The sequence below is a fragment of the Hyperolius riggenbachi genome, chromosome 4 (genome assembly GCF_040937935.1).
Source record: "Hyperolius riggenbachi isolate aHypRig1 chromosome 4, aHypRig1.pri, whole genome shotgun sequence".
Classification (NCBI taxonomy): Eukaryota; Metazoa; Chordata; class Amphibia; order Anura; family Hyperoliidae; genus Hyperolius; species Hyperolius riggenbachi.
The window spans coordinates 49,345,421-49,358,714 of NC_090649.1; the positions used below are offsets into that span (position 1 = coordinate 49,345,421).

General features: G+C 45.7%; 1 protein-coding gene across 1 annotated transcript in view; it reads right to left on the minus strand.

The window, feature by feature from the left end:
* Positions 1–1,363: 1,363 nt before the first annotated feature.
* The window catches only part of LOC137570346 (interleukin-17F-like), a 110,160-nt gene continuing 98,229 nt past the window's right edge, over positions 1,364–13,294 (minus strand). The window contains exons 3-4 of the mRNA XM_068278994.1: positions 5,623–5,831; positions 1,364–1,644 (exon numbers count right to left, since the gene is read on the minus strand). Of these exons, the coding sequence (XP_068135095.1) occupies positions 1,440–1,644; positions 5,623–5,756 (339 nt within the window). The 5' untranslated portion in view covers positions 5,757–5,831 and the 3' untranslated portion in view covers positions 1,364–1,439. The remainder of the gene's footprint in view (positions 1,645–5,622; positions 5,832–13,294) is intronic.

Genomic DNA, 13,294 nt, shown 5'->3' on the forward strand with positions numbered 1-13,294 from the left:
CGGGGGGGGGGGGGGGCCAGGAAAGACGAGGGAGAGGGAGAGGAGGCTAGCGGGGGGTAGCGCGGAGGTCTGACGTCGCCGCGGGAGCATTGATTAGGTAAGTTGCGGCTATCTATGCTCTGCAGCACGGGGGGCCAGGAGATGCATGGGGGGCATATTGGACACATACATGGGGAGCATATTGGACACATGGGGGGCATATTGGACACATGGGGGGGCATATTGGACACATGGGGGGGCACATTGGACACATGGTGGGGGGGCATATTGGACACATACATGGGGAGCATATTGGACACATGGGGGGCATATTGGACACATGGGGGGGCATATTGGACACATGGGGGGGCACATTGGACACATGGTGGGGGGGCATATTGGACACATACATGGGGAGCATATTGGACACATGGGGGGGCATATTGGACACATGGGGGGGCATATTGGACACATGGGGGGGGCATATTGGACACATGGGGGGGCACATTGGACACATGGTGGGGGGGCATATTGGACACATACATGGGGAGCATATTGGACACATGGGGGGGCACATTGGACACATGGTGGGGGGGGCATATTGGACACATACATGGGGGGCATATTGGACACATACATGGGGAGCATATTGGACACATGGGGGGCATATTGGACACATGGGGGGGCATATTGGACACATGGGGGGCATATTGGACACATGGGGGGGCATATTGGACACATGGGGGGGCATATTGGACACATGGGGGGGCACATTGGACACATGGTGGGGGGGCATATTGGACACATGGGGGGCATATTGGACACATGGGGGGCATATTGGACACATGGGGGCATATTGGACACATGGGGGGCATATTGGACACATGGGCAGACACACAGGGAGACACATGGGCCAGACACATGGGGCAGACACGCTGGATACATGGGGCAGACATGGGTTACACAGTAGCACACATCAGGACACATGGGGATACACTAGGACACCATTTGGGCTAGAACATGTACAAGACGCTCCTGGAACATGGACGCACCAAGTTTAGTATGTATATTTTTTTTTTCCCTGGTTTTTGCCCTTTAAACCTGGGTGCGTCTTATATTCCGGAGCGTCTTATACGGCGCGAAATACGGTACATTAGGTACTCAGCTCTTTCTTTTTTTTTTTTTTTACTATGTATGTCATGAGGGTATATTGCTGTTATTTTTGCAAATGAGGGCTTGTAATTATTAATCACGTACAAAAAAACAGAAAAAAAATACACCTTTATTTCAAAATAATTTATTGTCACCATACAGTACAATGTACTAGGGACATCATTTAAATGTTGAAATAATAGGGACAAATGGGCAAATACAACGTGTGGGCTTTATTTATAGAAGCATTGTTTATTTTAAAACTATAGATGAAGGTGGATGAAGGTGCAGATTCTGGCACTCTCTGGCTATCGGTGGCGGATGCAGGTGCAGCCCACAGTTATTAGTTTGGTCTTCACAGTGACGGAGCATGTTTCTGTGCCGCGGTGAAGGACCAGGATCTCATGCTGAATTGGTTTTGACAATAACCTGCCGCTGGGGTGTTCACATGTCTTATGGAGGCACTGTGCTTCCTGTATCATGGCTGGAAACCTGGTGGTATCCATATCAATCCTGTAAGGGAAAAAAATACTTATTGATAAATCCCGTCTCCAGGGACAGATAGAAACATACTTTCTGACAACTGAGTAAGCAGAGCATCCAATTACAGTTTTTCTTTACGTGAAGAAATGCTTTTTGAGTCAAATACCTGATTCAAAAAACAACTAAACCTCAACTACAAGCTAAGGAAACAATCTCAGTTTGTGGAAGCTGATGAGGTCTACTAGGCCTTTGAAATCAGTTTGCCTCCTACCCATGGTTCCACTTGACTGTGTACAGCAGCCACCACCAGTGGCTTGTCTCGTGCACGTGCCACACTTCTGAAGTATGCATGCCCAGAATGCTCCTGGTTGCAGCTGCTCTACACATTCTGGCGGGAGCATGTCTACACATGGAGTGCAGGGCTGGACAGAGCATGCACCTAAGAAGCAGAGGTCCTTCAGCTTCTATTCAACTTGCTTCAGGTGGTGTTGGGGGGTGGGGGGGAAGCAAGGTGGAGTAACAAAGGGAGGACCGGCATTTACTGAGGACTTATAAGTTTCAAGCCACCTTAACAGACACCTCCAGCTCAGTGTTGCCAACCGCCTGTAAATTTACAGGCACTCCGTAAATTTTGTTACAATTTTAGCTGCCCGTGAATTCCGTAAGCAGGAGGGAAGCAGCGCAGAGAAGAGGGAAAGCTGTGGGATCACTGGTGGGGAAGGGTGGACGTCTCCCCCCCTTCCCTCACCTTAGGGCTCTCCCTCCCTCGCTCGCTCTCCCCTCCAGAACGAAGTGTGGTGCGGTGGCTGGCAGTGGGCAGAACTTACCTCCGTCTCGCTCCAAGCGCCGGAAGTTCTGGTGCCGCTGCTCTGGTCTGGACCAGACCAGACTCGCGGCAAATCCATCCCGCGCCTGCAACAAGACGGAGGTAAGTTCCGCCCGCTGCCAGCCACCGCACCACACTTCGGTCTGGAGGGGAGAGCGAGGGAGGGAGAGCCCCAAGGTACGGGAAGGAGGGGGGAGATGGCCCCCCTTCCCGCTGATCCCACAGCTCTCCCTCTTCTCTGCGCTGTTTCCCTCCTGCTGGGGAGGACACCTGGCTACCTATTCTGGGGACATATACACCTGCCTACATATACTGGGACATATACCCCCGACTATATATACTGGGGACATATACACCTGCCTACATATACTGGGACATATACCCCCGACTATATATACTGGGGACATATACACCTGCCTACATATACTGGGCACATATACCCCTGCCTACATATACTGGGCACATATACCCTGGCTACATATACTGGGCACATATACCCCTGGTTACATATACTGGGGACATATACACCTGCCTTCATATACTGGGCACATATACACATGCCTACATATACTGGGCACATATACCCCTGGCTACATATACTGGGCACATATACCCCTGGCTACATATACTGGGGACATATACCCCTGGCTACATATACTAGGCACATATACCACTGGCTACATATACTGGGGACATATACCTCTGACTATATACTGGGGACATATACACCTGCCTACATATACTGAGCACATATACCCCTGGCTACATATACTGGGCACATATACCCCTGGCTACATATACTGGGCACATATACCCCTGGCTACATATACTGGGGACATATACCCCTGGCTACATATACTGGGACATATACACCTGCCTACATATACTGGAAACATATACCCCTGCCTACATACTGGGGACATATATCCCTTCCTACATATACTGGAGACATATACCCCTGGCTACATATACTGGGCACATATACCCCTGACTACATATACTGGGCACATATACCCCCTGGCTACATATACTGGGCACATATACCCCCTGGCTACATATACTGGGCACCTATACCCCTGCCTACATATACTGGGCACATATACCCCTGCCTACATATACTGGGCACATATACCCCTGCCTACATATACTGGGCACATATACCCCTGGCTACCTGTTCTGGGGACATCTCTACCCATGGCTACCTGTTCTGGGGACATCTATACTGCTGGCCACCTATTCTGGGGACACCTATAGACCTGGGGCTACCTACTTTTGAGGAACCACTGCTATCAGATTATGTGTATTTTGGGGGAATCGCTGCTGCCAGATTACATCTATTTTTAGGGAACCACTGCCATATTATCTGTATTTTTACGTGGATTTTTGGTGAAATGCTGTCAGATTACATGTATTTTGGGGGAAGGGGGGGTAACACTATGGCAGAGCTGAAACTTTCCCGGCAGACCTTTTACAACACTATTAAAATCATGTATATTTGGCCCCATCCATGACCACGCCCACATTCTGTTGCGTGACCACGCCCATTTTTCGATTTTGTCAGTAAAAAAAATCTTTTGTCAGTAAATTTTTAGGTATTTGTCAGTAAAAAATAACATGAAAGGTTGGCAACACTGCCCCAGCTCCTCAGAGGTGCCAAGCTCAAAGAGACCAATTCTCCCATATTTTGTAGACGCAGAGGAAGCATGTTATTTCCAGCGATCTACATAAAGTTGATTTTGTTTGTTTATTGAGTAAGGCCCGGTTCACATTAGCGTTCGCTATCAGGATTTTCCGGATCGGATCCGGAACGCATACTGTACAAACGGAACGTACGTTCCGCATAGCAATGTAATGTCTATGCGGACGTTCACACGCGTCCGTTCCGTACGTACCGGAGCCGGATCGGATCCGGACTCCGGACTCTTTTCCAACATGCGCTATTTTTTGGGTCCGGATCTCCGGCCCACGCATCCTGACCGGAGCCTGACTGGAGCCTGACAGCACCATCAGGCACACAGAAACCAATGGGGAACGGAAGGCACAGAACACACTGCCTACAAAAACCTGACATTCTACCCCACTTCCTATGCGTATCCAAGCGGCCATTTCGGATGGGGACACATGGGCCAAGCATGTCTGGAGTGGAGCAGCAGTGACACACGTGCTGGAGCTGTTTTGGCAGAATGTCGGAGGTGGAGGTGAGGCCTACAGCGGAGGAACCTGATTCTACAGATGTACCAGGTGCACCTTCTGCTGACCCCAACATTTTTTTATTTAATTTCGCTATTTTTTGCCCACGGATCCTGATGGCAGCCTGATGCATGCCTGATGCAAACGGACCGGATCCTAATCGGATGCTGATCGGAACCGTACGGTTCCGATCAGGATCAGGTCCTGATCCGATCAGGATCCGATCAGGATCCGGTCCGTTTGCAAGGCAAAACGCAAGTGTGAATGGGGCCTAAGACCGTTTTTATTGAGTAAGACCGTAGTGTCTTCTATTCAGAAGTAAGTCCACAAACACACATTACAGCAGTACAAATGATAGCAAGGAAATATAACAAGCAAGAAATGAGCTAAAATAAATTTGACTGGAGCACTTGCAGGCCTCTAAATAAATTGGCTGCTAAAGAGTTAATGCATACATGTCAAAATCTCACTCAAAGAGCCATCAAATTTTGCCCTCAAGTGGTTTCCCCTCTTTGCATTATGTTTGGCCCTCTCTAGACCACCAGGGAAGCTATATTGAAAGTGAAGCCCCAGATCACCAGGGAAGACATATGGGGAGGTAGGGAGAAAGCACTAGATACCAGGAACTGTATAGGGGAGAGAGGAGGGCCACTAGACACCAGGGAACTGTATGGGGAAAGGGTTTCCTAAACACCAGGGAATTGCATAAGGAAGGGGGTGGCACTAGACACCAGGGAACTGTATGGGGGAGGGCTCCCTAAACACCAGGGATTGCATGAGGAAGGGGGTGGCACTAGACACCAGGGAATTGTATGGGGGAGGGCTCCCTAAACTCCAGGGATTGCATGAGGAAGGGGGTGGCACTAGACACCAGGGAACTGTATGGCCCTGGAGGTAGTTTTGCTCCTAGAGTTCAATTTCAGGCCACTTTGTATTTGAGTTCGACACACCTGCCTTAATGCTAGACAGACCACATTGTAACACGTTATTACCTGTATGTCCATGGAGAGAGGGACGTCTTGCCCACATCACGTGTCAGGGACAGGATCTCATCGCTGGCATTCAGATGCAGCAGCAGTTCTGATGGGAACATGGCAAGCTTCATCCCTGGACACTTACTTTTCATATGGATTCTGCGACCTTGACCAGAGACCAGCACTGAGGAGGTCAGCAGTGACAGCACCAGCAGAGTAATGTGAGACTAGTAAACACAGAAAGAAGAAGCATTACTACCTCAGCTGAAAAGTATAGCAATCATCTGCCATATTATGAACTTAGTTGAGGAGGATCAAACAGTTTGTGTAGGACTTTAAGGTAATGTTTCTTACCCAGGGTTCCATGAGGATCCAGCAGGGGTTCCTTGCCCTGGCATTTTTCCTCCCAGTGAGAGAGGACTATGGGCGTCTGCACATAGGGGCAAGAGGGGCCAGCTCCCCCCCTTACCAACAGCTCCTCCCCTTACCAACAGCCAACCCCCCCAGGCCACCTGCCCTGTTGTCACTTCCTCTGTGTCCCTGTAACTCAGACCTCAGATCAGGGGACCGGAGAAGCTGCAAGAGGCAGTGCAGAGCACACACTACCCACAGGACGCTAACATTTCAATGCAGAAATTACGTCATTGGTCACTTCCGCATTAAAGTCTGAAATTCCAGAAGTGAACCGGAGGCGGGGCTGGAGCATCGGTGAGCGGCTGCGTGGACACAGGATGTCTGCGGGGGACCATTAGAAGCCCCGGGTAAGTTCAACTCATTTTCCCCCGACCCCCCCCCCCCTACAACATTCATTTAAAAAGCCAAGAAACTGTGAGATACAGCTTGAGATAAGGTTTTACTGCTGGAAATTACAAAGTGTTATTATTTCTGCTTTGTATTATAGCTTAAAAGACAGAGTGTGGTTTTAATACTGCAACTGTGACAGAATGATGCAATGATATAAAAAAGGCTATATAACTAAAAAAAAAAAAATGAGACTCCTTTCTTTGCTACTAATGTTCTATTTATCATTATCCGTACCACATATACAATTCATTATATCTTAGGGGTTTTTTTCACTTCAGGTTTGCTTTAAGTACTTTCAGGCCCGCTTATAGCTTGGGAATAAAAACACACTATATATATATATATATATATATATATATATATATATATATATATATATATATATATATATATATATATTGCATTATACTGCATGCAGCTGCATATGTACTCACCACTCTTGCTCTTGTGATGTTGTCCATTACGTTGAATTGCCTCTTATGGATAGCGCTGCTCTGTGCAGTACAGACTAGGGTGGCTGTTACCATTATATATACAATGAGCAGGAGATTCCATTGGTTTTCATAGCATTCTATAACAGTTGTATACAATACTGTTTCCTCTGCGTTATCTTTATGGACTTTTTATGATTATAGTAAATTCTATGTATCTGTCTCCCGGCATCAGCGGCACAAAGAGATGGTAACTGATTAACCGATCCGGGGCAGCGGCAGATCTGCCTCTGTGCTTTACACAGTGACCTCTGCCGTGTCATCCACAGAAGCTGGAGAGGCGGTGCTGAAGATTACACAGAACTTCCATGGAGTGTGGATTTCCAGTCTCAGAAATGGAAAAGCACAAGCTTCTTTCTGGTGCTCTGCATTACGTACAGGAGTGATGGAGATCAGCTAAATTGGGGTCCCGGCCTACAGATCTCTGCAAGGGGGGAGATAAGGCCTAACGTAACTACGCCCCTGAGGGCCCATTCACACTTACAATCGCAGAACGCCGGCGATTACCGCCGGCGTTCTGCGGGAGTGATTTTCCCGCGATTAGCGCGGAAAAATCACTGGACACTGCGGCGGTTTTGGAGCGATCGCGATTAGCGTGCTATGCACGCTAATCACGATCGCAAATCGCGGAACGCTCGTCGCCGGCAAACCGCTGCATGCAACGCGGTTGCGGTTATCGCTAACCGCAACCGCGGCAGTGAGAACACGGCCACTGGCTACAATGTGTAGCGGTTCTTGCAGAACCGCTAGCGGTTTGCCGCGAGCGGGAATCGTGCGATTCCCGCTCAGGTGTGAATGGGCCCTGAGCCCTGACCTGCGGCATTCTGTAAATGCATCTACATCATCAGGCCAGTCCCCACTACGCCGTTTTTCCGGCAACGTTTTGCGATGGAGGTCCGTTTTCTGTGCTATCACACAACATCTTTGGCTTAAATTGTTTAACATTGTTTAACTTAAATTAGTTAAGCGACATTTAGCGACATGCGGTGATCATGACCATCCTGACAGTCACGATTACAGATGATAATTCCGATCGATGTAGACTACTGCTCAAAAGTACCATGATCGTATTGATCGTATTGCACCTGTCGTGCGTTGTGCGTACCCACGGCAGAAGATGGAGAGGGGAACAATCGTTTGTTGCATCATGGGTCGCTGGTAGCTCCCCAATCCATCTTCTGCCATCGTCTCATGGATACGTAGCTTTCCACAGTCAAAACAACAATTCTGATTGTCTGAGCCTGAAATGTACAGTCCTTTAACCACTTCCCCACCACAGGTTATTTCCCCTTAAAAACCAGAGCAATTTTCACACATCACGTTCCTTCCATTCATTTGCCAATTACTTGATCGCTACTTAGCACACCAAAATTATCTATACATTTTTTTCACCACAAATTACTGTAGGCTTTCTATGGGTGGTACTTTTTGCTAAGAATTAGCAATGTTTACATGCATTTTAAAGGGAATAAGAAGAAGAAAAAAAAGATTTATTAGTTTTCATCCATTATAGTTTAAAAATAAAATGTGCTACGATTGATAAAACCCACATGTTTTATTTACCCATTTTTTCCAGTTATTATAACATTTAAATTATGTTCCTAGCACAATGTATGGTGACAACATGGATTTTTTCTGTTTTGTGTTTGTTTATACTATATTAATATAATTACAAGCCTTAATTTGCAAAAATAATAGTGAGATGACCTTATGACATACATATTAAAAAGCTGAGTCCCTAAGGTAACTATTTATGATTTTTCTTTTTATGCTTCCACTTAATTTCGGTAACTATAACACTGTTTAATTTTGGTAACTATAGCGGAGGAGGAAATAAGGGAGTAAAATGAATGGGGTAATTTATTTATTGATTTCAACAGTTGTATGTATATGTGTAAATGTAATTTTATTTTTTGGCCACTAGATGTCATCACACTTTCCTGTGTACTTAACAGTATACAGGAAGTAGTGCAAATCTGTAGAGTTTTACTTTCATTTTGTGAATGACCATCGGAATCTCATTGAGGCCAGATGATCATTCACTACGGGTACTCTGATCGGTATATGGGAACACATATTCCTATTCCCCGATCAGTACTCTGCCACGGGCAGTGGCGTAGCTAAGGAGCTGTGGGCCCCGGTGCAAATTTTACAATGGGGCCCCCCAAGTACTCTATACATAACAATTGATGCGGCGCACCAAAACCTGCCAATGGTAACCACAGTGTCAGGGGTGCAAGAAGGGGATGGGGAACAGTTTGTCAATGATTACTACTATTCCATGTATCTATAGAAGTGATTATTATGAGCACAGGACCAAGAGAGAGCTAATACTGCAGTTGAGGGAGGGCCCTTCGGGGCCCCTCTGGCCCAAGGGCCCCGATGCGGTCGCAACCTCTGCAACCCCTATTGCTACGCCCCTGGCCACGGGGGAAGGGTATGTGTCATGCGCACGCCATCGGGAACAGCGCCATACGTGTATTTACGCCTCTGGTGCTGAAGGTAAGTGCACAGGGGCATAGATACACTGTACAGCGGTGCTGTACCAGTTAATATTTTCGTAGGGTAAACAAAGACCAGATTTGGTCTGAAAGTTTAACAGATGACTGAAAAAGGGGAGAAAAAACACACCATACTTGCACTGTTTAGTAATAATTGTGTAACAGCTTCATAGCGGGCGGTCTTGGTCTCACTAACCCATTTAGGTGAATCAGTGCCCCACCAAAACCACTTACTTCCCTGTGCTGGTTGTTGTAATGGAAAATGTTCAAACAGCAAGAAGAATGACTAGATATAGAATTGCTAATAATAGGGTATTATTATTATTATATTCCGTGGCGCTGGTACAAAGTTTATACAAGACTCCAGATTGATGAAAAGACTTACATTTATTTGTCTTTCTATTAAAATCGCTGTTAAAGAGACTCAAGAGCTTAAAAATATCTTGTTATTAAATAAAATTAAATACATTTTTCTATTTTTTTCAAGTGTTATTTAAATTATATACATTTTAAATTGTTTTAACAATATTCATTTAGTTATAAATTATTTAGCCAATGTTTGCCCATTGTAAAATCATTCTTCACCCCAATTTACAGTACATTCAGAACTTTATTACAGGTGGTGACATACTTAAAGGGCAACTAAAGTGAGAGGGGTATGGAGGCTGCCATGTTTATTTCCTTTTAAGCAATACTAGTTGCCTGGCAGCCCTGCTGATTTTTTGGCTGCTGAAGTGTGTGAATCACACCAGAAACAAGCATGCAGCCAATCTTGTCAGATCTGACAATAATGTCAGAAACACCTGATCTGCTGCATGCTTGTTCAGGGCCTATGGCTAAAAGTATTAGAGGCAGAGGGTCAGCAGGGCTGCCAGGCAACTAGTATTGCTTAAAAGGAAATAAACATGGCAGCCTCCATATACCTCTCTATTCAGTTGTCCTTTAACCACTTAGGTCTAGCTGGAAGGATATATCCATCCAGATAGCCTGTCCTGCTGCCGCTGCGCTGGGCGCAAGATCGCGCATGCTCCCGCGCGCTCTCGCCCCTCTTCCATTAGCCCCGAGATCAATGAATGGGAATATGGTTCCCATTCATTAATCTAAGTCCCCGGCGCAAAAAAAATAAAAAAACAGTTTTCCGTCCTCTTTATGGTTCCTGGAAGTGAGAGCATTCGCTTCCAGGACAATTTTTTTCTCACTGTGGTTATCTTGTGGCCAAATAGTAAAACTACATCCACACACATGTAAACTGCAGCCATTCTTACACTGTTTATGGTAGGGTTCTCAAACTTTGCATAGTTGGTCACTGGGTGACTGGGATTAATATTCAGAAAAGTGGGTGGAGCCTACAAAGCCAAATACATACCCGGGCAATGCTGAGCCATCAGCTAGTCTTAAATAATTTACTGCATTGTACACTACGCTTCAGAGCCTCTTTAAAGTCGACCTCCAGTCAACACCTTTTTCATTTTAGGATGATATTTTTTATCTGCATCCCCATTCTGGAGATTCCGCCTTGTACCAGAGACAAGATAGGAAATTAGAAGGAATCCCTCTTAGGCCTTGTTCACATGGCGTTCGGCTCACGTGTCCGTGTTTTTGAGGCGTCTTTTTTTTCCGATTCCCGGCGCTTGGGTGGGCGATTCGTTTTTGTGCTTAGCGGTTTTCTAAGCATTGTTTCCGAGCGGTTTTGTAATTCACTCTCTGATGCAAGTCAGGAAGGGAACTCTCTGACCCAGAAAAGAATAAACACAATGTATTTAATCTTAAAAACGCGAACGCAATCGCTACACAAAGTGATTTTGAGATAGTTTTGCGTTGCTCCTATACTTTCCATTGAGGAGGAATCGCCTCAAAAATGGTACACGCACCGCTTTACTGAACGGTCAGCACACGATCGGCGCTGATATGAACCTTCTCATAGACATTCATTGTCCACGCAGTCATTTTTAATAACCGCACGCGACCCAACAGACTCAACTTTTGGCCACACTGAAGGACAAATATCTCATTAACAGATTTATCCCAAATTCTTGTCCTGTCACTAGTGCTAAATTATCTCTACTGTGCTTCATTTTATCATTTTGGTGGTTGCATTTTTTCCATTGTTTTTGATAAACTGCATAAAGACACCATGCTTTGATTTCTCTCAGGAATTCACACTTTTCTCTTTTCTTTTCTTTTATCTTATCCCAGAGTAAACTTTATTTAACACTTCCTGGTCAACAAACAGACGATATTGTCACATTACTATAGATCAGTGGATAAGCTATACAAAGGTATATGAATTATCTCATATCTTAAAGTGTACCAGATATGGTACACTGGCCATTATTTATACTTACCTGGGGCTTCTCCAGCCCAGGTATGTCAAACCGGTCCTACGAGGGCCGAGATCCTCACACATTTTTGATTCAGCTCAAATGAATTGATGGGCCTGAATCAGGAAAGGCGTGGTCCATCAGGTAGAAGAGTGTTTCTCAACATTTTATTGCTATGTACCCCTTTTAAAACCTTGTACTCACCAAGTACCCCCTAGCATAGCAAACATTATCATAAATACCCCTTGACAAAGATATATTTCATCATAATACATGATAATTGGTTCTAAGCAATGTACAAGTATTTACTATTGCTTTTAATTAAATAAAACACTAATTTAGTTTTAAGATTTATCATTTTTTAAAACTCTAAATTTCTTATTCTTGGTTAAGTATATCAAGCCTGAGTACCCCCTGGAACCATCAGAAGTACCCCCTGGGGAACGTGTACCACAGGTTGAGAACCTAGGAGGTAGAACACATTCTTCTCTTTCTCAGTCCATCCTAAACACTGGCATGGATCTGGCCAGGGCCGGCACTACCATAGAGGCAAAGGGGGAAATTGCCCCAGGGCCCCAGAGCTTGTAGGGGCCCCAAGTGGCTACAAGAGTAAAAAAAAGTTTTTCAAAAAGACCTTATAGTTTTTGAGAAATTCGATTTTAAAGTTTCAAAGGAAAAAATATACACATTAAAAAACCCGCCAACTTTAACGGTTAATAGCAAATCCACCTTAAATGCTAGAAACTCTAAATTTGCAGGATATGTTAAGGAGATCATTGGGAATAAGAGGAAAAAACAATTTTTCAAATCGATTTTAAAGCTTTGAAGGAAAAAAGTATACTTTTAAATGCGGTAAATGTCACTTTTAGTAGCAAACTAACGGTAGTGTAATTTTACATGCATCAAAAGAAAGAGCAATACATTTCCTGACGGGGTTTCCAGGGGGTCTATACGCAGCCGCAACGCTTTGGTCAGGGATTGCGATACAGCCGCAATATGGCTGTATGAAGATCCCTGGCATTTTTTCCTATTTTCCCAATTTTTTTTTAATGTTTAGAGTGTGGGAATTTTTTTTTAAACTCTTGAAACTTTTTAACCCCTTGTCCGACATGCAGGCTGGGATAGCCAGAGCTCCGACCGATTGGGGCTTTACACCCTGACTATACCAGCTGCAAAAAAAGGTCCCTTTTTTTGTCCCGGGGTATCTGTTGGGGGGCCCCCCAGGTTTATTTTGCCCTGGGGCCCCATTGTTGCTTAAACCGGCCCTGGATCAGGCCCTCCAGGCCTGGAGTTCGACACATGTGCTCTAGCCCTATCAATAGTGTGGCTTCTCTCTCCTTCCTCTTTAACTCTCCATGACTCCCAGTAATCCAGTCAGTCACCACCAGCTGTTGCCTTCTGTGCATGTGCGGCTCGGCCACGTGCACGCCCCTGCTGTGCTCAGTCCCCTAGAGCATTCTAAGCCTGCGCAGTACTACTGAGCACAGCAGGCGAGGAACGCTCCGGGGGAAGGGAGTTCGATGAGAGGTGTGCGTACGGCCAAGCCACGCAAGCGCAGGAGCCCGCGACTGCC